This window comes from Lutjanus erythropterus, chromosome 12, assembly GCF_056507025.1.
Source record: "Lutjanus erythropterus isolate fLutEry1 chromosome 12, fLutEry1.hap2, whole genome shotgun sequence".
In the NCBI taxonomy this organism is placed as follows: Eukaryota; Metazoa; Chordata; class Actinopteri; order Lutjaniformes; family Lutjanidae; genus Lutjanus; species Lutjanus erythropterus.
The window spans coordinates 570,001-595,281 of record NC_139328.1 but is presented as its reverse complement, the minus strand read 5'-3'; the positions used below and the strand labels follow the sequence as shown (position 1 = coordinate 595,281).

Sequence of the window (25,281 nt, the reverse complement as noted above, 5' to 3'; positions counted from 1 at the left end):
AAGTATAAAATGACCTGATGTGGAAATACTGAAATAAAGCAGAAGTGATTAAACATCTGTTCAGTATCACCTCCCACCTCTGGAACTGTCTGATCTTTTTATCTTTTATGTTTTCTACAACTACTGATAATACTGCAGTCTTACTACATACACTGTACATGTAAATACATCTTTATGTTGCAGCTTTCATCAGAACGTGTTGACTGGTTCTACTATCATCACACCAACAGAACACTGAGGGAACAGGAGCAACAAGCAGCTGCTCTTAATGAGCTCTGACTCAGGCTCTGTGTCGTCTTCAGCCTGATTACTGATAAATAATATTCAATAAGACAAATGATCAGTTCTCATTCCAAAACTCTGTTTGGTTTCAGTTTTGTTTTTCTTTTTTTGTTTTTGATACAAAAAAAAAAAAAAAAAAAATCTTCATTAGAAAGCAAATCATGATGTATGGGAGTCTCCTGTGAATCAGAATCAGAATCAGATCAGAATCAGAATCAGAATGAGATCGGAATCAGGATCAGACTCAGAATCAGATCAGAATCAGAATCAGATCAGAATCAGAGTCAGAATGAGATCGGAATCAGAATCAGATCAGAATCAGATCAGAATCAGAATCAGATCAGAATCAGAGTCAGAATGAGATCGGAATCAGAATCAGATCAGAATCAGATCAGAATCAGAATCAGATTAGATCAGAATCAGAATCAGATCAGGATCAGAATCAGATCAGAATCAGAATCAGAATCAGATCAGAATCAGAATGAGATCGGAATCAGGATCAGACTCAGAATCAGTATCAGACTCAGACTCAGACTCAGAATCAGATCAGAATCAGAATCAGATCGGAATCAGATCAGAATCAGATCAGATCAGAATCAGATCAGGATCAGGATCAGAATCAGAATCAGAATCAGATCAGAATCAGAATCAGAATCAGTGTGTTGTGTCTCTGCCAGTCTGATGCTGGTCCTCCTGTCAGTACACAACTCTCCAAACATCAGACACAAACCACACAGAGAACCATGAAAACATGAGACCCAAAAACAAACTGAAGAGCGATGATGTGAGTAAAAAGAACAGTTCTAAGATGTGATCATGTGGTCCTCAGCCAGGAGGGGGCGCCACACTGAACACAGCTGTTAATGCTGTACAAAACTAAAACGAGCTGGTAGACTGAGATTTACACAGAACAACTGGAATCAAAGTAGGAACCCTGGGTAGAACACAGTGGGGAGGTTCTACAGAGAACCTATTTTAAATTATGGTATAAAAACCATTTATGAATCTTCAAAGATTTCAACAACCCCTGAAGAACTCTTTCTAATGAAAGGGTTCTTTGGATGAAATGTGTTCTTAATGGAACCCTGAGTCTTACAAAGAACCCTCGACAAACGTTCTCTTCTTCTTCTTCTTCTTCGTGTTCGTCTTGTTGTGTCTTTTCTTTTTGTCTCCGTCTCGTCCCGTCTGTCCTGATGTCCTCTGATGGATCCTCCAGTCAATCGTCTTTTCTGTGTCTTATTGTTTCGTCCATTCAGGTTGAAATCAGTCTTGATGTTGGAATGGGGCGCTCAATGATGCAAAATAATCAAGTAATCAATAATTAAAGTCATTAAAACCAAAGGAAGGAGTCTGTTTAGAAAATGTGAGCAGGAGAAAGTTCAGATGTTTGTGTTCAGATGTAGAAAAATAAATAAATAATAATAAGTAAAGTACAGATACCTGAAAACCCCCACAGCGGTTTGTGTGATACCCCCCCCCCCCCCCCCCCTCCTCCTCCTCACTGTGGGTCAGACAGACAGGAACAAGATGGCGGCGGGAGGAGCGTTAGCTTCTGGACCAGTCGTTGTCTGAGAGACTGGTGATCCGTCAGGATGAACCTCTGCGCCCAGTATCTGCGGTAAGCTCGCTGCGTTGTCACCTGTCCGTCCAGGTGTGTGTTCAGGTGTGTCGCAGACGGACAGTTTAACCTCACTGATGAACTGTTTTGTTCGGCTGCTAACGCTGAAGCTAACGCTGAAGCTAGCTGTTGGCGCTAGCTAACGTTAGCTTCACATATCAACAAACAGTCAATGCTAACACCTGCCGTCACTTTCAACTCACATTCAGACACACAGACAAACCTGTTTGACACATGTTGGCGTGGTGGTGTGAAGATTTAATGTTCGGTGTCAATTTAAGGTTAAATGTGTTTTTAGCGCCACACACACAGACTGTTTCTCACTGTTGTTGCTAGTTAACCTAGCTTTAGCATGTTAGCGTCTGTCTGCGTATGTCAGGTTAGCACCAAGCGGACTGATGCTGTTCGTATTAATTGTGTGATTTGATTTGGTTTGATTCACACGGTCGGTTTCACATAGTCTATTCAGTCGTGTGTTTCAACGTGAGGAGTGAATTAGCTTCCTGTTAGCAAGCTGACGGCTCTGTAATGAAGGTTTGTTGTTTGTTTTGGATCCAGGTAATAGTCAGAGCCTAACATCACCTCTGTGTCCTCCTGTCCACACCTGATCTGAGCTCTTTAATGTTTAAATGAAGCTTCAGTTGATCACAACAGCAGCATCAGGTTTCTGTCGTTAACTGTTAGCTTGGTGACACACCTGGATTGTAACCGATAAGGAAGTGCTGCATGTTATTAGTATGTGTGAGGACCAGTGTGGCCATGATGTGTCATGCTGTGTGTGATGGAACTGTCTAACTTCCTGCTATCTGTTTATATCCGAGCAGACAGGCAGAGGCCCTGAAGGCTGACATGACAGGTAGGTCCTGCACCATCACCTCCAACATCTTTCTGATCGATCACTGTACCTGTTCACTCTGTCTGTATCTGCACACCTGTGATCAGACAAGGCTGCCTTGTGTTATCAGGGATGTAAATCTCTGATAGGAAAGTTTCATCACAATATACTCCTTTGTCAACTGATGGAACAATGATATTTGTCGATATTAGGGGTGGGTATCGATTCAGGTTTCCCACGTTGATTCGATTCAGTATCAAGTTGGTTAGAGATATTTCAGTCACAATACCAGCTGGGATATGAAAGAGATTTACAGAAAACTAATGCTGTATACTGTACAAAAATGAACCTGTAATCTGGTACATTATTAAAATAATACTAATGTTTACATTAAGAATTGACCCCAAGAGTAGTGACATTAATGAACTGACCAGCACACTAAAAGTAGCAAAATGTTGTGCTATGAGATCTCGTGCCAAAGGCTGCTCATGCGAGATTAACTGGGTTAAAGTGATAGTTCACCCAAAAATGAAAATTTTGTCATCATATGTACATCCTCATGCTGATTGAAGGTTGAGTTCAGTGTCTTTAGTCCACAAAAAACTGCTGGAGTTTCACAGGAAGTTAGTGCTATAGAATCCAAAAACCCCATGAAATGCCTCCATAGTGTTCATCTGGTGTAAAGTCTCCTAAAGCCCAACATGCTGTTTGCACACTGTCACAACACACATACACAGTTCTGACAGTGTGAACGTGTCTCTAAGCCAAGGATCTGCAGTGTAGATTCAGGCTAAAAACATGATGTAAATGACCTCTTTCATGTTGGGGCTTTAGGAGACTTAGATTACACCAGATGAGCAGTATGGAGGCATTTTATGGTTTCATTCTGCTGTTTTATTTAATATTTGAAAACTGGTCACCATTCACTTCCATTGTTTGGGAGATTCTGCAACACCTTTTTCCTGTGAAACTCCAGCAGTGTTCTGTGGACTAAAAAACTAAACCTGACCTTCAGTCAGCATGAGGGTGAGCAGATAATGACTGAAGTTTCATATTTGTGTGAGTTATCCCTTTAAAACTGCAGGCTGTACCACACATCCACAGGAGACGAGACATATATTAAAAGATCAATTTTGGGATTTTATGAATCAATATCGGACCAGGCAAAGGAAAATTGATTTGGATCGATTTCTTTTTTAAATCCAGCCCTAGCCACACGGATTCTTTCTTGATAGGATTTCAATTCATTTGTCTTGTGATTGATATGAGACGTCATGTCTGGACATTAAAACGGAATCAGTTACATAATGATCAGGAGAGCTGAGTGTAACTGCTGGGGATAGATATCGATTCAGATTTCTCAAAATCAGTTCGATTCAGATCACGATTTTGGTGTGTTGGTTGAGTCAAGTTTAATAAAAAGTGCTTAATGATTAATACTGATTAGTGATTAATGTCACTACTTTGGGGTTTAAACACTTTTTACAGACGATTTAATCTGAAACTCTGAACATAACCTGCTCCTGACCAGGTGAGCATCAGTTACCATGGTGATCTAGTCAGGTTAAAGAGGGGCACCTTTGTGACACTGAAAACACTTTTTTCCCTTTAGACTCAACAGACCGTGATAACCCGTTAATCTTGCTTCGTAGTTGAGCTCTCTGATCTCCTCGATTTATTTGTTAGTGTTCTGTTTGAAAGTTTAGACGTGCCTGGCTTCATGGATCAGTGTTTTCTTTGATCGTTGACTATTGAATCGATGTATTGATCCAGATTGATGGATCCTACTACAAATAGTCTTGACTTGCGTGCTGAATTCCTCGTCAGTGATGAGTGGAGATACTTTAGTAATCAGGCCTGGGCGATACAGCTGAAGGTCCTGTCATGATAGTGAAGTTTCATATCAGTTGATATCAATAATTATTGATCTTAAAGGTTGTGACTGACAACATGTTGTGTACTCCAAAGGGTGGAGGTAAAACAAGTTTGTGTTGTTGTAGTTTGTATATTTTATTTTATTATCGCTGGGCGATATGGACAACATCACATCACAATAATATAATGATTTCAATATTGTAGGTATGACAACTGGTGTTTTCACAAAATATTAACTCTGGGGTTGCAAATCTGCATTTTCCTTAACAGGTTGTTGAAAATGGTAACTGTCAATTAATCATCAATAATTAATTAGATATAATATTTAGTCCCTTTTTCCTTTTATTTCAAATATAAGTTGAAGTTTCCTTGGTTAAATTTTTAACTGCGATGAATCTATCATGATATCTAGTTTCATAGTTTCATATCATAAAACATTATAATATTGATATGTTGCCCAGCCCTAGGAGTGCCGACTGATTTTTTATTGCCAGCACCAAATGTGGAATCCTGTCAAGTCAGACTGTCAGACTGTTGTTTACATAGAGTGTGTTTACCTGTACACAGGTATCCTGCATATGATCAAGAGTCTCAGGTCACAGTTTTCACTGTCATGAAGCTGGCTCTCTTTTAAAGGTGTAAGATTGAGGGGGATTTATTGTCAGGATATATCAGAAATGGAATATAATATTCATAAGTAGGTTTTCATTAGGGTGTCGTCAGCTGAAAATAAAGAGTTATTGAGTTTTTCGTTACCTTAGAATGAGCCTTTTATATCTACAGAGGGAGCAGCTCCTCTAACACGGAGGCCGCCATGTTTCTACAAGAGCTGCAATAAGTTAATCGACAACTGTGTTGATAATTGATTATTATTGGTTTGAGTCAGTTTTCCAGATAAAAAAGTTCAAATTCTCTGATTTGAGCTTCTTGGATGTGAATATTTTCTGGTTTCAAGTTGCAGGTCTGTGTAAACTGTGCAGCTTCACATGGAGGCTGGACTCCTGCCAGAGAGTCTGCTGGAGGAAACTACACTCAACCTGCAGGCCTCCGCTGCTCTTTATGCTTTGATGTGAACGTTTTGTCTGGAGGACTGTCTGACACACCTGATCCTGTTGAGATGGATCTGCTGTCTCAACAGAAAGACAAACATGTCTGACACACAGTCACAGCAGCTGCTGCTCTCGTCTCAAACGTCCCAAATGCTCTTTAAATCTGTTGCTGCTTGTGTCTCTGCTCAGATTCATGCACAACAGAGGAGTCAGATTTTAGTCACATGACTCAGGAGAACAGATAAAGGCCACAACCAGTGATTATTTTCATTGTCCAAGAAACCGATGATTATTTTCTTAGTTGGTTGATTTGTTTTTTGGTCCATAAAATGTCTCAGCTCAAAGATATTCAGTTTATTGTCGGAGAAGAGTAAAGAAACCAGAAAATATTCCGATTTCAGAAGCTCAAATCAGAGAATTTGGACTTTTTTTAATTTAAAAAAATGACCCAAAACGATTAATCAATTAAATCTTAAACTTAATCTTGTCACTTGAAAAATAGTTCCAAACAGTCCTTGAATCTTTAGAATTTTGGTGCTGTGAGCACCAAGAAGTTCATCTGAAAAACTGGAAACCAGTGTCTCTTTCCAGAGATCCTGACCCAGTTACTGAAGATAATCCACAGATCTTGTTGTGATCAGTTTCATATAGGAACTTCTTTCTTTCTTTCTTTATTTATTTCGTTCTTTCGTTCTTTCTTTCTTTCCAAAAGAAAGAGACACTGGTTTTGAGTTTTTCAAATGTACTTTTTGGTGCTTTGACCACTGCAGGACTAGTGCCATTTAGTTCCATTATATTGTAGAGAAGGCAGACATCTCTACAGCTGATATCTACAAAACTCTGCACCTCACATCAAAATAACTAGATGGAAAAACTATGTCTTTGATTTTGGGGTGAACTGTCCCTTTTAAATTAAGTCATGAAAATTCTGATCCAAGTTTCTGATACTGGGTGCTGTGAACACGTGTCGAGGTTCAGTTTGTCCTCCAGCTGCTCTCCTCTGTCCGTCAGATTCGAAGCTGGGGGCGGCAGAGGTGTGGACGTCTCGGCAGGCCCTGCAGGACCTGTACCAGAAGATGCTGGTGACTGACCTGGAGTACGCCCTGGACAAGAAGGTGGAGCAAGACCTGTAAGCTGCTCCGCCTGCATCTCTGTCAGAAATGAACTAACTGCCAGCCTGTGTAGGATGAGGCGTGGAGGTCTGATGTATAATGGGGATTTTTGTTGTCCACCTGCAGGTGGAATCACGCCTTTAAGAACCAGATCACCACACTGCAGAGCCAGGCTAAGAACCGAGCCAATCCCAACCGCAGTGAGGTCCAGGCCAACCTGTCGCTGTTTCTGGAGGCTGCCAGTGGATTCTACACACAGGTAAGAGTCAGGTGGTGCCCAGGGAGGAGCAGCAGGGCAGCTGCTTCAGCTACAACAAAGGTTTTTACTGCTCACTTTTCATCAGCTCTCATTCTGCTCATTGAATTTAGTCATTTTTGAATCCTGGTCCTGATTGTTTTACAAAATCAGGTGGTGATTGATCAGGAGAAGATTCTGTGTGTATCTGTGATCTCTGCAGAATAAAATCACATGTTTCCTCTTTGATTGAACAGAGCAGAGGGCTGGGTATACCATGTAACTTCTCCAGTCAAATGAGACCTGCAGTCAATCCTTTTTGTACCTAGTTCTAGAAAAAAATGACTGTTTGTTTGGTTTTGCTCACTGCAAACGTTCTTAGATTTAATGTGTCGTGTGATTGGTCCACAACCACAGCTAGCAGCTAAATGCAGTCTGTGGTGGTGAAGTTGAGCGCAGCGTATGCTGAGATCCAGACTGCATACTTGCTCTAATTTAGCTGTAAATGGTCCAATCTGCACCAGACTTGACATGTCTGATCAGAGTGCCGGTCTGAACACATCTACATGACATCTCTTTTTTTAGATTCTATTTCTGCTCGGCTGGAATGATCTGACATACGACTAAATTAAGCTTGACAGTTACCCTGCCACGGAGCAGGCTGGTTCAGTGGTATCAGTTACCATGGTTACTGAGCAGGGGTTGCTGTAAACTACAGTCAGTCAGTCTCATTTAAATGATCCAGACTTATCAAAATAAGCAGTGTTTTTCATTTATTCACACTGATAGAACACGCCTCTGTTTGTGTCCAGTTACTACAGGAGCTGTGCACTGTGTTCAATGTGGACCTGCCGTGTCGAGTCAAGTCGTCTCAGCTCGGCATCATCAGCAATAAACAGAGCAACACCAGCGCCATCGTCACCCCGCAGCCCAGTTCCTGCTCCTATATCTGCCAGCACTGCCTCGTCCACCTCGGAGACATCGGTGACTAAATCCACACGCGTGTCCTTTTATTTACATCTCAGTGTTCTCAGAGTTGATGTGTCTGGTTCTTACTCCGAACACGTTTGTGTCTTTCAGCACGTTACCGTAACCAGACCAGCCAGGCGGAGTCATACTACCGACATGCAGCTCAGCTGGTTCCATCAAACGGTGAGTGTGTCATACTGCAGATGGGACATTTTACTTTAAAGGGACAGTTCAGATTATTTGAAGTGTGGTTCCATGAGGTTCTTCTCCACAGTGTGTGGATGGAGGTCAGTTTGGAGAAGCATCAGTATAGGAAGCTGAGCAGTGTCCTGCTGTGGACAGGGTCAGCAGCAACATGGATTTTAGAGACCTAAAACATTAATATCAGTTTAAGTTAGACAGACTTTTCTGACAGGAAACCACCTTTATATGAGAAAAATGTTCCTCTCTACAAACCAACCAAACCTGCTGCCTCCATCTGTTAGCTTGTTTGTGAGACTTCAGTGTTTTAAAGGGTTATTTCAGATTCACTGAAGTCACACAGTAACACAAACAAACTAACAGATGGAGGCAGCAGCAGACCAACAACTCCTGTGATATGTGAGTTTAAATGACTGACTTTTGTCAATGGAGTTTGGTTGGTTTGTAGAGAGTGATATTTGTCTTATATAACTGGTTTCCTGTCAGAAAAGACTGTCTGACAGAAAGGTAAAGAGGAGAAAATATTCTAAATATCATGTACACTTAAAGTTTTTAGGTGTCTTAAATCCATGTTGCTGCTGACCCTGTCCACAGCTGGACATTAGCTTAGCATCCTACACCGGTTCTCCTGCTGCTTCTCCAAACTGAGCTCCATCTACTGAAGGTAAGACACTGACTGTGGAGAAGAACCTCATACAGCCACACTTTAAATAATCTGAACTGTCCCTTTAACTTTGTTTGTACAGTTTAAATAAACATGCCTTTAAATCTGATCTGTCCAAAAGTTTTTTTAATGTCTCTTTTTCTCCTTTGGCTGTCTCCAAATGTTCTCCGCCATACCTGTGACAGAACAGCAACTTTGCTTTCCAACCCAAAGATACTTTTACTTGCTGCAGTAAACTGCAGAAGCTGAAATCAGAGAATTTGGACATTTTATTATTCATATTATTATAGGCCAGTATACCTGATGAAGGTTGTTTGGACCGAAACGTCGGATATTTAATAAAATAGAAAGCGAGACAGTGTGCGGGAGTCTTTGCTGTTTTTCTTAAAGTTGACATTTTCTTATTAAAATCTTAAATATAAATATTAAAAAAATGTCTCAAAACAATCTGAAAATAGATAACAATTAATTTAATCATCGACTGTAATCAAATGACGCAGCTCTAATTATTTTTGAGAATTTAATTGTTCCTTCTGGCTAAAGATTTGGAAAAATAAAGACTGAAATAGTTGCAGCAGGTTTTCATCAGCAGCCATTTTTGTAGTTTTTTTACCCCAGTGTCTGTAGTGTGATGCTCCTCTGTGTCTCCTGCAGGTCAGCCGTACAACCAGCTGGCCATCCTGGCCTCGTCTAAAGGAGACCACCTCACAACAATCTTCTACTACTGCCGCAGCATCGCAGTCAAGTTCCCGTTCCCAGCAGCCTCCACCAACCTGCAGAAGGCCCTGACCAAGGCTCTGGAGAGGTAACAGAGTAAACAGCTGCTCTCTTCCACCTCTTCTCTCATTTGTCTTTACACACATAATGATTATTTATCAAAAATCTCCATGTGTTTATATTTTGTCAAGGCACCAATAGTCACCTCTACGTTATTGTTTCAGTATTGATATTTGAGGGATTTGTACAGAATCATAAATCAGTATCTTGGTATAATTTGATTTTGTTCACATCACACAGCCCGAATCTACAGCAGTGCATCATAGTCTGTAAAATTATCATATGTCTGCACGAGGGATGATAACAATTTATCTATGATCGATTATCAATCATTAAGAATTTGATCAACTGAGAAAATTTAATTAACCTTTTATCAAACAAAGATCTGAAATAGAACAGTGATTATTTTTATGACTGTGCTACACACATATTCAGATATTGAAGTATATGTGTTTAATATAGGGATGATAACAATTAATCAAAGATCAATTTATTGTAAGATTTAGATCGATTGTGTGAAAATGAATCGATCAACTATCAAATTAACATGTGAAACATGTAGCTCTTAATATGTTTCATAGGTCACACTTTTAAAAATACGGGTTCCAAAAGGATTCTTCCTGGGAGGCTGTGGTTCTATGTAGAACAGTTCGTTTCTGAAGAGGTGTATAAATGTGTAATTAACTACGGCTGTAAGGTTCTGGAAAAGCTTGAGAATGAATGTTGAAAAATGGTGGAGGAACCCTGAGCCTAAAAATATACAGACATGTTATTTTTAAGCCACATCGCCCAGTCCTACGAGAAACCACCATTATACAAGATCACACCAAAGTCCATTCATAAAATCAGTGATTGTACTTCACAGAACACAGGAGTTGTTGGTCTGCTGCTGCCTCCATCTGTTAGTTTGTTTGTGTTACTGTGTGACTTCAGTGGTTTAAAGGGTTAATTCAGATTCACTAAAGTCACATAATAACACAAACTAACTGACAGATTAAAGCACGTTCTGTGTTCTGTGAGCTGAATGACTGATTTTCCTAAAGTCTGGCTGTGGAGAGAGTGATAGTGGTTTCCTGTCAGAACAGTAAGGTAAAGTATATTTTGTGAAATATTCACAAATAAGGGAAGCAGTCCAAAAGAAAGGACTCAGAAAGTTACTTTAGCAAATATATTGTTTTTTTCATGATTGATTTAAATCAAAGAAAATGATTTGATTTGAATCTGAAACCTTGTTCCTTTAGAGAAGGGAATGACAGTCCTGTGACTCAGATGTGTTTCTCATGTATGAACTCCTCTGTCCTCCCTGTGTGTGTCTGCAGCCGTGATGAGGTGAAAACCAAGTGGAGTGTATCAGATTTCATCCGGGCCTTCATCAAGTTTCACGGTCACGTCTACCTGAGTAAGAGTCTGGACAAACTGGACGCTCTGAGGGAGAAACTTGAGGAGCAGTTTCAGGTAAAACAAAAGTCTGTGCACCTGTTTGTCTCGTGCCTGCAGCGTGATGTAAAAGTCTTTAATCTGATGATCTGACTCGTGTGTGTGTGTGTGTGTGTGTTTGTGTGTGTGTGTGTGTGTGTGTGTGTGTGTGTGTTTGTGTGTGTGTGTGTGTGTGTGTGTGTGTGTGTGTGTGTGTGTGTGTGTTTGTGTGTGTGTGTGTGTGTGTGTGTGTGTGTGTGTGTGTGTGTGTGTGTGTGTGTGTGTGTGTGTGTGTGTTTGTGTGTGTGTGTGTGTGTGTGTGTGTGTGTGTGTGTGTTTGTGTGTGTGTGTGTGTGTGTGTGTGTGTGTGTGTGTGTGTGTGTGTGTGCGTGCGCAGAGGCTGATCCTGCAGAAAGCCTTCAGCTCTCAGCAGCTGGTCCACATCACCGTCATCAACCTGTTTGAGCTGCATCACCTCAGAGACCTGACGACTGACGGCGGCGAGCAGAGCTACAGCAGCGAGCAGCAGATCAGCTGGTTCCAGCTGCTTGGACTCTTCAGTAAGAAACACACACACACACACACACACACACACACACACACACACGCTGCTCGTATTCATACTGCAAACAGCCTCCAGAGTCACAGCAACAATTCTGCTTCATTCTTTAAAACTGTTTAAATAGAGACGGCTCATTTATACACGCTGAGTGGTTTAAAATATAAAACTTTGAAATGATCTCAGCGTGTGTTTCAGTCGTTTTAGAACATTTTCAGCACATTTTAACTTCAGGCTGATCAATTTTATCAATATTATACCGTACTGTGATACAAAGAAGAAATATCTTGATGAGGCATAAGTGTTGTTTCTTTCTCTTTTTTAAAGCCTGTTACAGTAAAGTGATGTGATTTTTCTGAACTTATCAAACTGTTCTAGCTGTTCTGTTGTCTGTCTTTAGTCAGGAAGTCATTAAGTTCATCTTACTGATGATTATTGATCAATAATAGGACTCATTCTAAAGTAACAAAAACACAACAGTTCTTGTTTCCAGCTGATTATACACTAATGAGAACATCTCTTTTATGTTCCAAGATGGAAACGTTACTACGGTTTCAAATTGTTTGTTTCTGTTATCAATCATTGGTAAAATTAATGATCAATTAATCAAACTTACAAACTCTTAAAAATGTTTCATTTACCAAACAACAGTTTTATTTCTACTGCAGCATGTTCCACGTTCTCTGACAGTGTTCCATACACCCTTAGAAATAAAGCTGCTAACTAGAACCATATAGGGTTCTTCAGCCTGTCCCCACAGGAGAACCATTTTCTGGTTCCTGTTAGAACTTTTTATAATAGTTCACTTGGAACCCTTTCAGAGGGGCTATACCTAGAACCATCTGTGAAAGGTTTCACCTCGAACCCCCTGTAAGGTTCTGCAGAGAATCTCTTAATGTGCAGTGGTTCCACTTAGAACCCTCTCTGGAGGTTCAATCCAGAATCTTTCCACTTCTCTAAGGGTGCTAACAAGAATTCACCCAGGGGGTTCTACCAAGAATCTTTTGACATTCTAAGGGTTTTATCTAGAACATATTCAAGAGGTTCTACTGAGAATCTTTTTATATTCCAAAGCTTTTAGAATCATCCCAGGGGGTTCTACTGAGAGCCATTTATATTACGTACAAAGAACCCATGATGAAAGAGTTTGTCAGGGATCTCAACAATCCTTGAAGAACTCTTTCTTCTAAAAAAGGTCTTTGGATAAAAAGGGTTCTTAAAGGAACATTTTGTCTTACAAACAGTCAGCCATCTCACATGAAGTTGCTGCTGACATTAAGCTCACTGATTGATTGGTTGTTGGCTCGCTCGCTGTCCCCTCAGTGTCCTTCCTGGGCGTCATGTGTAGCCGCGTGCTGCTCAACAAGAACCGAGGGGAGGAGATCATGGGCGAGTGTCCTCTGCCTGCCATCAAAGTGTCTCTGGACTGGCTCAAACTGAGACCCAGCGTCTTCCATGAGGCCGCTGTTGACAAGAGGCAGTAGTAAGTCTTTTCTTTGTCTTTTGTGGAAACGCTCGGCTGTTTGGTGAGTTCTTACAGAACGTTTGACTCGACTTTCTGTCCCCGTCTCTCAGCGTCTGGCCCTGGCTCGTCTCCATCCTCAACAGTTTCCAGCCCAAAGAGGACGACGTGTCCTGTTCCTCAGGTAGGACACCAGCTGCTATTGATTCTTTATTTAGTTCGGTGATCAATACGAGCTCTGATCGGAGTCCTCCTCGGGTTACAGTCGGTCACATCTGAGAACAGTTGTCAACTATTACAGGAACAGATGATTCCTCTTCATAATAAAAGCTGTTTGTCATGACATGATGCAGTGTTCCTTCAGAATAAAAGCGGTAAATATATCTATGGATCAGCACTGTCACACACAAGTCAAGAACACAGCCTCTGATTGGTTGACAGACTCAACCCAAGCCATCTTGGCATTGCCAGTGGACAGCTAACAACATGCTAACCACATCAACAACTGTGTTCCTCATGGAACCAAATAACTATGGAAGACATTCGGTGTTGGATTTATCTTTATGGATTTGTTTCCCAAAAAGACACTGCAGTTCAAGGCTTCTGAAAGGGAAGTGATTGCACAGGAGCTAACGTCATGAAGCTACAATCAGAACACTTGTGATCATCTACCAGCCACCGGCAGACAAATGTTTAATTTCACCAGTCTTTCAATAGTAAACTGTGAGTTTCTGTCTACCAGCCACTTTCATATTTTACATTTTGCATTCGGCTGGTGACTGATGCTAATTTCCCACCCTGGCTACAACACTAACATTAGCATTAGCTTAACATGGACCTGCACTGCTCAGCTTACTTTGGGGCTAACCCCGTCACTTTTCCAGCAGTTTGAAACAACAGATGAGATTTTTCTTGGGTTTGAGAACCTGTAGCGTTTATAAACTGACACACTGTGACCTGAACTGTACATTTACTGACAACTGACTGCTTCTGCTTACAGCTTCCTCACTGCAGTGAGAAAGAATCTGTGCCTCAACAGCCCTGGTTATTGTCACTGATTGTGGCACTGAAGACATCATATCACGACCACATGAACTTTTTTCAGTTGTAAAATGATAATTTGTAGTTGATCAGCTGAAGATACTGGTTCATTTCCAATCTCTGTCAGCTGGCCTGTGTCTGCCTCATGTGTATGTATGTTGATGTTTTAATGCTGTTGAAGCTGAAGGTGTGTTTCTTTTCTCTGTAGTGATGCCCCTGCCAGAGGAGTTTGAGCTGCAGGGTTTCTTGGCGCTCCGGCCTGCTCTCAGGTACTGCACTCCTACATTCAGTAGTAGGATAAATGTTCAGCACTGCTGAATCCATCAAAACATGTCCACGTGCTGACTTGTGTCTGTGTTTCAGGTCTCTGGACTTCACTAAAGGTCATCAGGGCATCCTGGTGGACAGGGACGGCCTGCCGGTCCACACCAGACATCAGAGACTCATCAGTCTGGGCAAGTGGGTGGCTGACAACCAGCCGGGGTGAGTGCCGATCCGCTCTGTCACTGCTCCGTCACTGTCACTTTAAAAACTTTTTACTTTTACTGCACTGTAGTAAAAGTAAAGGTCTCTATTGAACGTGCAGCTGTAGTTTGTGTGTGTTTGGTTCTCATTACATCGTGAGCTCCTGGACAGATCACAGGAGGTCAGGACACCTTGACGGGACATCGGTACATTATCTGTGTCCTCTCTACAGGCTGATCCAGTGCAGAGTGAGTGAAGACGGCCTCCTCGTCTTCATCACTGACATTCCAGAGCAGGCCATTGAGGAGCCGCAGGAGAAGGAGGCGCCGGTGCTGCAGGAGTCGTCCAATGGCGAGCAGATGCCCAATGATGGCGGGAACTCGGGCCTGAAGTCGGTGCTCTCAGCAGGGAAGACGCAGAGCTCGTGGCCTGACGGCAGCGACCGACCCGTCGTCACCTTCAAGGAGAACATCAAACCACGAGAGCAGAGCCGCGAGCCGACACGAAACCATCATCTGAAAGACAGCGGCAAGGAGCGGCGAGACTTCGCTAAGGGCAACGGGGCCGCTGGGAAAGGAGAGCTGAAGAGGGATGGGAAGAGGAAGAGCGAGCTGAAAAAAGCTGCTCACGAGAAAAGTGCTGATGCTGGAAAACAGGTGAAAACACGAGACCTTCATCACTGACAGAGCTGCTCATCTGAATATGTTGATGAAGAGTCGGGTTCAAGCAGCCAATGACGATGTGGGATGTGTTTTCTCTTCTTCAGGTGAAGGCGCAGACAGAGCTGAGGAAGACTCCGGTGTCAGAGGCGAAGAAGACTCCTGTCACTCAAACTCAAACCACCTGCTCCTCCCAGTTCATCCCCATCCATCATCCTGGAGCCTTCCCACCTCTGCCCAGCAGACCTGGTACGCACGCACGCACGCACGCACGCACGCACGCACGCACGCACGCACGCACGCACGCACGCACGCGTAGTGCAGTAGTAGTGCAGTAGTAGTGCAGTTCCATCTAGTGGCTGGGGTTGCGTTATGCATCCACTAGATGGAGCTGCGCTAAAGGGAATGTCAACAAAACAGTCAGATAAGTCAGTCAGTTGTTGAATTCTCTCGCTGCTGCTCTGTTCCCATGTTCTTCTGCGTGACTGATAGCCTTGAGTTTGAACTCTGCGTCGTAAGCGTGTCTCTTGAAAGGTGCCATTTTGGGGTCTTTATACACACACAAGTGGTGTGGGACTGCAATTCCCCTTTACCGTTTTTACCGCTGTTACTTCAGCGACGCCCCCTGACTACGGTAGCCATAATTAACCAATATTGATCCATATATAAGGCGCATCGGATTATAAGGCGCACTGTCGGTTTTTGAGAAGATTAAAGGCTTTTAGATGTGCCTTATAGTGCGGAAAATACGGTAGTAGCAGCCCTGCTTCAGATTCTCTCCACATGAGTTTCAAGCCGTGTTTCAGTCACACAAAACACAAACGCTTCTGTTTGAATCAAAAATATTTAGATTATATATCAATAATATTTTATCAATATTTGTTTTGATATCTCGGGGAAATATTGACGCAGCACAAACCCTGAAATCTCAGATTTTTATCAAATGATAAATTAGACAAGATATTTTATTTATCTTATGAATTCTTCATGTTCAGCCTCATTTTGGAGTTAAATGAATGATCCTGTCAGCGATCAGAGGGCTGAGCGATATATCAATATTATATCATATTGTGATATGAGACTAGATGTCATCTGAGGTTTTGGATATCATCATATCGAGATGTTCTAGACATTAAATGCTGCATTATAGTGAAGTGATGTAATTTTCTGAACTCAGCAGGTTGTTCTTGCTGCTCTGCATCATGTGTCTTATTAATTATTAATGATTAATTGTTAGCATTTTCAAACAAATTTACAGCTGTGGTGTAAATATTTAATGAAAGCACCAAGAGTCATAACTAAAATATTGTTGCAATATTGATATTGAAGATTTGTGATATTTGATTTTGTCCAGTGATGTTTTTCAAGTCTTTCCTCACATGATTCTGTTCATTATAAATTAATTCTGTTGATCATTTTGTTGATCAATCAGTTAGTAATTTGGTCCATAAAATATCAGAAATGTTTCATTGTTTCCCAAAACCCAAGACAACGTCCTCAGAAACCGAGGAAGAAGTTTTTTTTTTCTTTCTTTTTTTTTTTTTTTACTTTTTTGTTTTAAAAAAATGATTCAATCTCATTAATTGATTATCACACTATTTGGCTAATTGATTATTTTCTTAACTACTTAATTTATTACCTAAGCCTCTTCCACCCTTAGGAGCATTTTGTTAATCTTGGCCTATATGATCAATAATTATCAATACTGACTGATATCGTGATAGATTTTCCAGCTGTATCATCCAGATCTAAGTGATCTGGATGTTCGCTGCATTTTATTAGCGTTACCTCATGTTTTCCTATTTTATTTTAAGTCTTGTTCCTGATTGGTTCCTCCACAGGTTTCCCTCCCTCAGCCTACGTGATCCCGCCCCCGGTGGCGTTCCCGGGCCTTCAGGTGAATCCGGGCTTCACCTTCTCCACCGGAGTGTCCGTCCCCGGACCGTTCCTCCAGCCGGGCGTCCACACGCAGGCCGGCACCCAGGCCGGGAAGCAGTCCCACATTCCCTACAGTCAGCAGAGGCCCTCCGGTCCGGGGCCGGGCCAGGGGCCAGGATCCGCGGGCCAGGGTCCGGGACCCATGAACCAGGGTCCCTCCCAGGGTCAGCAGCCCCAGAGCCAGCCGCCCTCCCAGCAGGCCTTGCAGCAGTCGGTGCAGCTGCAGGTGCAGGCGCTGAGCCAGCAGCAGCAGCAGTCCCCCACCAAACCGGTCCAGCAGGTCGGGATGGGGAAGAGTCCACCTCACCACCCGGGGCTGCAGCAGGTCAGTACTGTCTGTAGGTTTTACTGTTACACTGAGGGACGGGGAAGTCTGAGTCAAGCCTGAGGAACGAAATGTGTTGGTCTTTGATTCACAAACACAATATTTACTGAAATGTAGGTAATTCAGTGCTTTTTTCATTAAAAATGATTCAGTTTTAGAATTTCCTAAAGTTCAGCTGTAGGTCAAATATGTCTCTGTGATCGAGAAGATGAAATATATAATTTGCCTGAATCTCCACTAGGGGGCAGTACTAGTGAGGTAGTCAAATGAGGTGCTTGTGCAGTCAGGTGATGATGAGCGTTCATCCTCGTTAATACAACCACACCTCGCTGTTAGCCCACAGTCAGCTGAGTAAAGTCAGGGATCACTCAGAGTTAAAAAGCAAAACTCTCACTTCACTTCATGTGAGGTTTCAGGTGGATTCTTCAGGACAGTTTCTTGTTCTTCCTCAGTTTTCTGATACAGCTGACTGTTGAGGTAAATCCATCATCTCTTGCATCTCAGCTGGAAGTGTTTTGGATAAAGTGAATCCACAGTTTTTGCAGACTTTGGGCTTCTCTATGAGTTTTTAAATATGGCAGCAAACCGCTCGTTGATCCCTCATTCAGACAGTGCAGACACACTTCACAGCCTGGTTTGGTTACATGTTCTATCCACAAGGCTTTGCATTTAAATATACTTTATAAATTTCAGCCTTTAGTATTTATCTTAGGTGTATTTTATAAGAGTATATAAGAGAATGAGAGTGTGTAAATGTTCTGTCCTCAGACATGTTGCATCTAGTTTGTTTAATTTTTGTCGTTATGGTTAAAGCATCCTTTTCATACATTAAGAAGGTTAAAATGGTAGAACGACACCTGTTCTGGTTTAATAACATGTTCTACCTCTGTATGATATAATGAGGGGAAAATGGACCGTCTGCATCTCTTTTCCTAGAGGAAAGCTTGTTAAGGAAACTGTCGGGCTCTAATCGGGTTCGGGTTGAAATATGTTAACTGAGTGTCAGTTTGGGACAGAATTTTGTCAGGCTTGGGCCTCAAGCTCAACTTCTCAGGTCTGATTAAAGCTCTAGTGACAACCAATCAGATTCAACTGAAGAAACGGTGAGTCGGGTACAGCCCTACAATAATATGTGTATTGTGCTGGGCAGGTTTATAATTTATATAAACATAAGCAAATATTAGCAGTTTGTCACTGAACTGAAACTGTTCAGTTGTAAGTTGTAGCAGTATGCTGTGTCCACGGTTAATGTTCCCTGTGGATGTTTCTCATTTATGAAGTATTGAACCACTATTGTTCACTTTTAGGATTACAACAGATCACAGGTGTCCTGTACAGACCCCCACAGACTGTCATCACAGTGTGAAACAGTTTTATTCTCTCTGTTACTTTTATATCAGTAGTAAAACCTGAAATCTGTCAGCAGAGTGTCAGTAAACAGACGGGACAGATACTGCTGTGTTTGACTCAGCAGCTCATCTCTGTGAAGAGACACTGATTTAAAAGCCGTCACGTGACCTCCAGTGACATCATGACCACGACTTTTCACTGGTGTAACCATGCTGTCGTCATAGAAACAGATCATAAGATTGTGATATTTATTTAATCTTTGGCTGCTGCTGTCTGAACTTCTACACACACACACACGCACGCACGCACGCACGCACACACACACACACACACACACACACACACAGCTCCTCTCAGCTCTCTGGAGCAGCTCTGTGTCTGTATTGATCCGTTGCACTCCTAATCCCTTCAGTATTGATTATGGTGATGCTAAACTTGATCGAGGTCAGAATGTTGGTGTTGTGACGACACTTGTTGTCAGTAGATGAATTCAGTGTTGGTTTGAAGAAACATTTCAGCAACATGTTTAAATGTTTTGTGCACTGCTGTTGACTCGGGCTGTGTGTCTGCTGTCAGCAGTACATGCAGGTGCAGGATCAGCCGGCTCAGATGTGGAACCAGGCTCAGGCCGCTCTGCAGAAGATTTCTCCCCTGCAGATGCCCATGAAGCAGCCTCAGCAGCAGCAGCAGCCTCAGCAGCAGCAGCAGCCTCAGCAGCAGCAGCAGGCCTTCTACATGGCCGCTCAGGATCCTCTCAAACTGTACGAGCATCAGCTGCAGCCGCCGGCCCAGCCGCAGATCTCCAACATAGACAAGAAGATCAAGTACCCCAACGTCAAGATGCAGGACTTCTACTGGGAACCGTCCTACAGGATAGGGGAAGGTCTGGCTGTCATGGCGGACAGGATGAAGAGGCCTCCTCCGGTGGGGATCTGTCCTGAGCAGGACCCCTCTGCTGGGCCCCGGGGACCCCCGTTTGAGGTGAGCAGCTCTCAGGTGACGGTGAAGGAGGAGGAGGTGCTCCTGTCCTGCTGCTTGTCTGTCTCTCTGCCTCTTTTTCTTACTTCTCTTAGTTTTCAGTTTTCTGGTTAGAAGTTTTTCTTTTTACTGAACTTGTTGAACTTGAACCGCAGGATTTTTAATATTAATAGTTAATATATGAATTCTGAAATAACCAAAAATAAATCAGAATACTGCTGCTGGTGTTCTGAAGGGAAATGGACCTGAATTAAAACATTTTGTTGGCAATGCTAAATCCATACAAAGGGAATGTCAACCAGGGCTGACACACAACTCAAATTATTGTTCAACAGTGGGAAACTTTTTAATCACTTTGAAGTTCACGAAGAGTTTTACACTGAGAATTAAACTGCGTGTTGTCACGGTCGTAAGAAGCTTATAGAGAGAAGCATGTCTCTATACCAGGGGTGTCAAACATAGGGCCTGCAGACTAGATCTGGCTAGGGCTGCAGCTATCGAATATTTTAGTAATCGAGTATTCTACTGAAAATTCCATTGATTAATCGAGTAATCGGATAAAACATATTTTTGTTTAGTTAAAGAGCAATTATAAATATACATGAGACATTTCACCTAATAATGAACCATTCGTTTCCTTTTTTAGACAATCAACGTCTTTATTTTTAGATGCACATTGTTTAAAAACCCTGAACTTACAGCAGCTGACCAAATTCACAGCCTTCACTCAAAAAACTAAGGATCTTACCAAGAAATTTTCTTATTTCTAACCTAAAAATGTCATTACACCTGATAACACACATCACTTAAAAGGTTATGTGTTTTTCCCACGAGTTTCAATTGAACTTTCATTTGTGTCAAGCAAATTTTAAGTTCTAGTTAAGTTTTAAGTTAAAGTCTTGATAAGATTTTGAGTTTTTGCAGTGTTCAAAATAAAATTATGATACCTGCTGTATTGGAGCACATTAGGCACCAGTGCTGCTTGATGTTTTATCCATCAATGACTACTGAGCTAAAATTGGCAACTACCCAGTTAGCTTTATTATGTTTTTATTTTTCACCCTCATCACTCTACAGCGCTGTGTTTTTACAGATTAAATAAAGCCTGTATGAACGTTAGCCACGCATCGACAGCAGTCATAATTAATAGAAACCTAGTCCTCCGCAGGGCTAACGTTATGTTAGCAAGGTACAGTAAAGTTAATCTCATTAATTAGCGCAGCGTTAACTTAATAACTTAACCTTGTCTCGGGTGACGGTCCTCCGCTCTTGGAGTAAACAGGGTGCCTTCGGTGGAGATGCTGCAGCATTGAAGACGTACTGTTGTGGTATGCAAGCGCTGTCTTACAGTGAATACATGCAACAGTGTTCGCCTTGGTGTCCAGCTTGAAATGCTCCCACACTTTTGATTATTATTTCTAGGTAATTGTTATGCATTAGTTTTACTGGAAGAATCTGGCTGCACGTATCCTCTGAACTAAAATGAGTTTGACACCCTGTTGCAGCTCCTGTCTGGTAAAGATTCATTTTATTTCAGTGTGATCCTGTGGTTCATCAGTGACATTTATGAACTGAGGTCTCTGCTCAGAGCGGAGCGACGACTTGTTCAGAGTCAGATTTATTTGTTCTGTGTGATCTGTGTTCAGGCTTCTGTAGCTTCTAGCATAACTTTCCTTCTTCCCACCTCTGTCTTACCAGCTTGCTTTCTTTCTTTTTCTTTTCTCTTCTTTTCTTTACCCCCCTCTCCTCTACTTCTTCTTCTTCTTGCTTCATCTCTCACTAGGACAACAAGAGCTCGCCTCTTCTACCTCCTGACCTGTTAAAAACTCTAGCAGATTTTGAGGAGGAGGAGGAGCTCGTCTTTACTAAGCCTCCTGATTTCTTCCAGGCCTTGGCTGGCCCTCTTAGCACTGCTCCTGGACCAAACATATTTGTATGTAGCCCTGTCTTCCACCTCCGACCCCCCCCCCCCACCCCCACCCCCATGTAGACCCCTCCAGACCTGAAGCCACACTCTTCATCATCTCTTCACTGAATCCAGATTCTGTGTTTGTGACATAAGTTGTTTCAGAGAGAAAAACTACGTGACCTGGTGGATGTTTTGTCATCCAGCCACAATCTGCAGATGAACTCACCAATCAAACATCTCAAATTCAGACTAAACATTTCATAAATGACCCTTCACTAAGCCCCGCCCTCCTTAGTTACTGTTGCTACACCTGCTAAGCTTTCTGTTCTTGCACTGCATTTATGCAGTTCATGGTGATAACGGCGGCAGATTTAAGTAATTGTTAGCCAGCTGATGTTAGCTAATGCTAAAGGTAACTACTAGTTATCTCCAGTTTTAATGTTTCCATCTGACACGTTTTAAAACAAGAACCCTGTGAAAGCGTTGATGTAAAGTTAGCTAACAGCTGCGTACATGATATAACATTAATGCTAACAGACTGAGGCTAAAGCTAGCTTACATCTCAGCAAACATTGGTCAGATGGTGAAATACAGCAGGTATATCTACATGATAGATGACAGAAATACACTCATTAACGTGGGAAAAGGAAGAGCAGGGACTCGATTAGAGCAGCGGATCTTGAGACGGGTCACCCAGCCAGACCAGCTGGACCACGATCACCACAGGAAGAGAGCCGGGATAAGAGCTAAGCTAACCCGGCTTAGACCTGAGACCGTGAGCCAGAGAGAGATGCATCATTGTAGACCCACTTTGATTCTTCATCAGCCCACATCCTCCTCCTCAAACCCCAACAGAACAAATGCAGATGCAATGGATCTAACAAGTTTGACTGGAGGTAAAGTTACTGCAGTTAGTAAGCTAACATTAGTTAGCCCAACATGCTAACGTTTGCAGGTTATGTCAGAGCAGATGAAGACAGAGTTTAATCCATTCAACACTCATGTGCTCTTTTGTTTCACGACTAAAAAGACGTCACCATCCAGACTGATGAAACTCTGAGTATCTCTCTCCTCAGAGCCTCCTGCTCACCTTCAACATGGAGAGAAATGCAAAGCTTGTTGACAGCTGTCATTACGGTTGCTAACCTATGATTGGACAGTTGTTGTTTGGAGGCGGGGCTTAGTGAAGGGTCAGTTCCATAATGGAACATTCAGACCAACATGAAGCTCGGAGGAGTGAAGAATTTGTTTTGGAGTGTGAGAGAACAGATCATTTTCTGATTAATTTCTGCAAAATGTGAGATGACGTGTCTGTTGAAGAGTGTGAGCCTTCAGATTGTGGCTTTAATCGCATGCTGAGTGTCTTTAAACAGTGATGTGATCTTTCCTGGAAAACTTGGAGAATTAAAAGTATAAACAACAAGTTTAAAAACTGAAACATGACAAACGCCTTCAAATCAAGAAGTAATATGAAATATATGAAATATGAAAAGGACCCTGAAAGTTTTCCATAAAGATAACAGTATTGAGAAAAGATTTAAAAAGTGATGGTGGGTCAGAAGCTGCAGGTTCATGACAGTTAGTCCGGAGTTTTCTGAATTCAAACTATAAATAACTTCCTCTCTGTCTGAAGGTTCCGTTGGCAGATAATCTGTCAATATTTTCATGGTCAATAAGGAATCAAACATCCGAAAAATAAAGAGCAGTTTCTTAATTTGTTGTTTGTTTATGACTACAACAGAAAAAACAGGAGATGTAACAATTCTTCAAACTCAGGCTGCAATAATAACACAATAAAAAGTGCAGGAAACAATATTTATCTGTGTTAACAAAGAAAAATGATGACGACAAATTTTTTGTTCAGTTAAAATTTCTTTTTCTCTTTCAACTTAAAGAGCTGCTGCTCTCCTTCATTAGTAAAATCAAATAAATGTAGCAGTGAGGACCTGCTCTTCAGTGTGTGTGTGTGTGTGTGTGTGTGTGTGTGTGTGTGTGTGTGTGTGTGTGTGTGTGTGTGTGTGTGTGTGTGTGTGTGATGTCAGCTGACAGCTGTCTGTCTGTCCACCCTCATCCTGTCTGTCCTTCGTCTCTGCAGCTGCCAAACCAAACCAGGATGGAGAGCGGCCCCGAGGTCGTCAGCCAATCGTCTTCTCTGCTGCCCATGTCTGGCTTCCCCATGCAGGTCAGTATAAACTGTAGACTGAAAGATTTATTCAACTGTTATTGCAGTTTTGAAAAATACTGCAGGTTCAACCTGTTTGATCAGTAGTTTGGTCCATAAAATGTCAGACATCACATTTCAGATTTAGTGTTTCAAAGGAAGTGAGTGAGCCATGATCAGATATTTGTTCCAGATGAGTAATTCCTGCTTTTTTCCCCATAAACTGAATCAGAGTCGAGTCATGAATGAAAACATTTTTCTGTCTGACTGTTGTAACGTCGTTCAAACAGCAGATGGCACCACAGAGGTTTATGTAAAGACTGGAGTCAGTAAACCTGATCATGTGTTCAGAAGATTTTAATGCTTTAGAAAACAGAATCAAAACTCGTTTAACTTCAGTTATAGTTGCAGAGGCTTTTTGTCAAAAATCAATCAATACCTGATCGATCAGAGCTGTGACGTCTCCATTCGTTCTGTGTTCAGGAGTACAACCAGAACAGCATCTTCAGTCAGGCCTACGGCAAAAACCTGCCGCCCAGCTCCAAGCCCGACGCTCCCATGATGCACCAGGAGCCGTCCCTCTACTCCCTGTTTGAAGGGACTCCCTGGTCCCCCTCCCTCCCCGCCAGCTCAGGTACGTCTCACCTGGAAACAAGGTTTAATGAAAGATCTTTATCTCAGTGGGACGTGGCTCTGATGAAAGTTGTGTTCTGATTGGCAGATCACTCCACCCCAGCCAGCCAATCCCCTCACTCCTCTAACCCCAGCAGCCTGCCGTCCTCCCCCCCGACACACAACCACGGAGCCATGCCCTTCTCCAACTTTGGGCCCATCGGCACTCCGGACAGCCGGGACCGCAGGGTGGTGGACCGCTGGAAGGCCGACAAGACCGGTGAGGAAGGGAACCGGGTTTAGGATGACCGGGGTCGGGGGGGTTCTGAGGGGTTCAGAGGGAATCAGGGGGATTCAGTGTGTTCTGAGGGGTTCCAATGAGGTTTAGAGGGTTCAGGAGGGTTCAGGACATGTTCAGAAGTGTCCGGGGAGGTTCGGGGGGCTGAAAGATATTTTTCACCATTTTCTGGCATTTTATAAATCAAACAACTAATTGAAAAAGTTACTGATGATTGAAAATAATTGTTAGTTGCAGCGTTGCTCATGAACAGAATATCTTTGACCTTGAGGGACTTTTCCTCCAATCAGGTTCAGACCAACAGAACAGAGTCAGATCTGTGCCGAGCGTTAAAGTCACTGACAGCTGTCCGTCCAGATGTTTGACGTGTGGTTTGGCGTGTTGTCTTTCAGGAGCGGTCAGCGGCTTCGGCCTGGACTACCTGCCCGCCGCAGCCTCCTCTGCAGCTTCAGACACCAGCTGGCACCAGGCCGGACCGACCGGCAGCTCCT

The 25,281-nt window shown here is 42.5% G+C and overlaps 1 protein-coding gene across 4 annotated transcripts in view; it reads left to right on the top strand.

Annotated features, from left to right (window-relative positions):
- The first annotated feature begins 1,788 nt into the window (after nucleotides 1–1,788).
- smg7 (SMG7 nonsense mediated mRNA decay factor) overlaps nucleotides 1,789–25,281 on the top strand; it is a 25,847-nt gene continuing 2,354 nt past the window's right edge. Inside the window, exons 1-22 of one of the 4 annotated variants that reach the window (XM_084732132.1) lie at nucleotides 1,789–1,900; nucleotides 2,725–2,756; nucleotides 6,671–6,788; nucleotides 6,898–7,030; nucleotides 7,819–7,990; nucleotides 8,087–8,158; nucleotides 9,495–9,645; nucleotides 10,937–11,072; nucleotides 11,431–11,593; nucleotides 12,916–13,075; nucleotides 13,168–13,238; nucleotides 14,304–14,364; nucleotides 14,459–14,578; nucleotides 14,793–15,216; nucleotides 15,327–15,468; nucleotides 17,061–17,482; nucleotides 19,412–19,813; nucleotides 21,594–21,743; nucleotides 23,815–23,901; nucleotides 24,364–24,514; nucleotides 24,602–24,772; nucleotides 25,183–25,281. The exon at nucleotides 25,183–25,281 is cut by the window's right edge and continues 62 nt beyond it. In XM_084732132.1, coding sequence (XP_084588258.1) covers nucleotides 1,875–1,900; nucleotides 2,725–2,756; nucleotides 6,671–6,788; nucleotides 6,898–7,030; nucleotides 7,819–7,990; nucleotides 8,087–8,158; nucleotides 9,495–9,645; nucleotides 10,937–11,072; nucleotides 11,431–11,593; nucleotides 12,916–13,075; nucleotides 13,168–13,238; nucleotides 14,304–14,364; nucleotides 14,459–14,578; nucleotides 14,793–15,216; nucleotides 15,327–15,468; nucleotides 17,061–17,482; nucleotides 19,412–19,813; nucleotides 21,594–21,743; nucleotides 23,815–23,901; nucleotides 24,364–24,514; nucleotides 24,602–24,772; nucleotides 25,183–25,281 — 3,463 coding nt within the window. In that variant the 5' untranslated portion in view covers nucleotides 1,789–1,874. Of the gene's footprint in view, nucleotides 1,901–2,724; nucleotides 2,757–6,670; nucleotides 6,789–6,897; nucleotides 7,031–7,818; nucleotides 7,991–8,086; nucleotides 8,159–9,494; nucleotides 9,646–10,936; nucleotides 11,073–11,430; nucleotides 11,594–12,915; nucleotides 13,076–13,167; nucleotides 13,239–14,303; nucleotides 14,365–14,458; nucleotides 14,579–14,792; nucleotides 15,217–15,326; nucleotides 15,469–17,060; nucleotides 17,483–19,408; nucleotides 19,814–21,593; nucleotides 21,744–23,814; nucleotides 23,902–24,363; nucleotides 24,515–24,601; nucleotides 24,773–25,182 lie in introns of all 4 variants that reach the window. The other 3 variants (XM_084732131.1, XM_084732135.1, XM_084732134.1) reach the window with 3 other exon arrangements.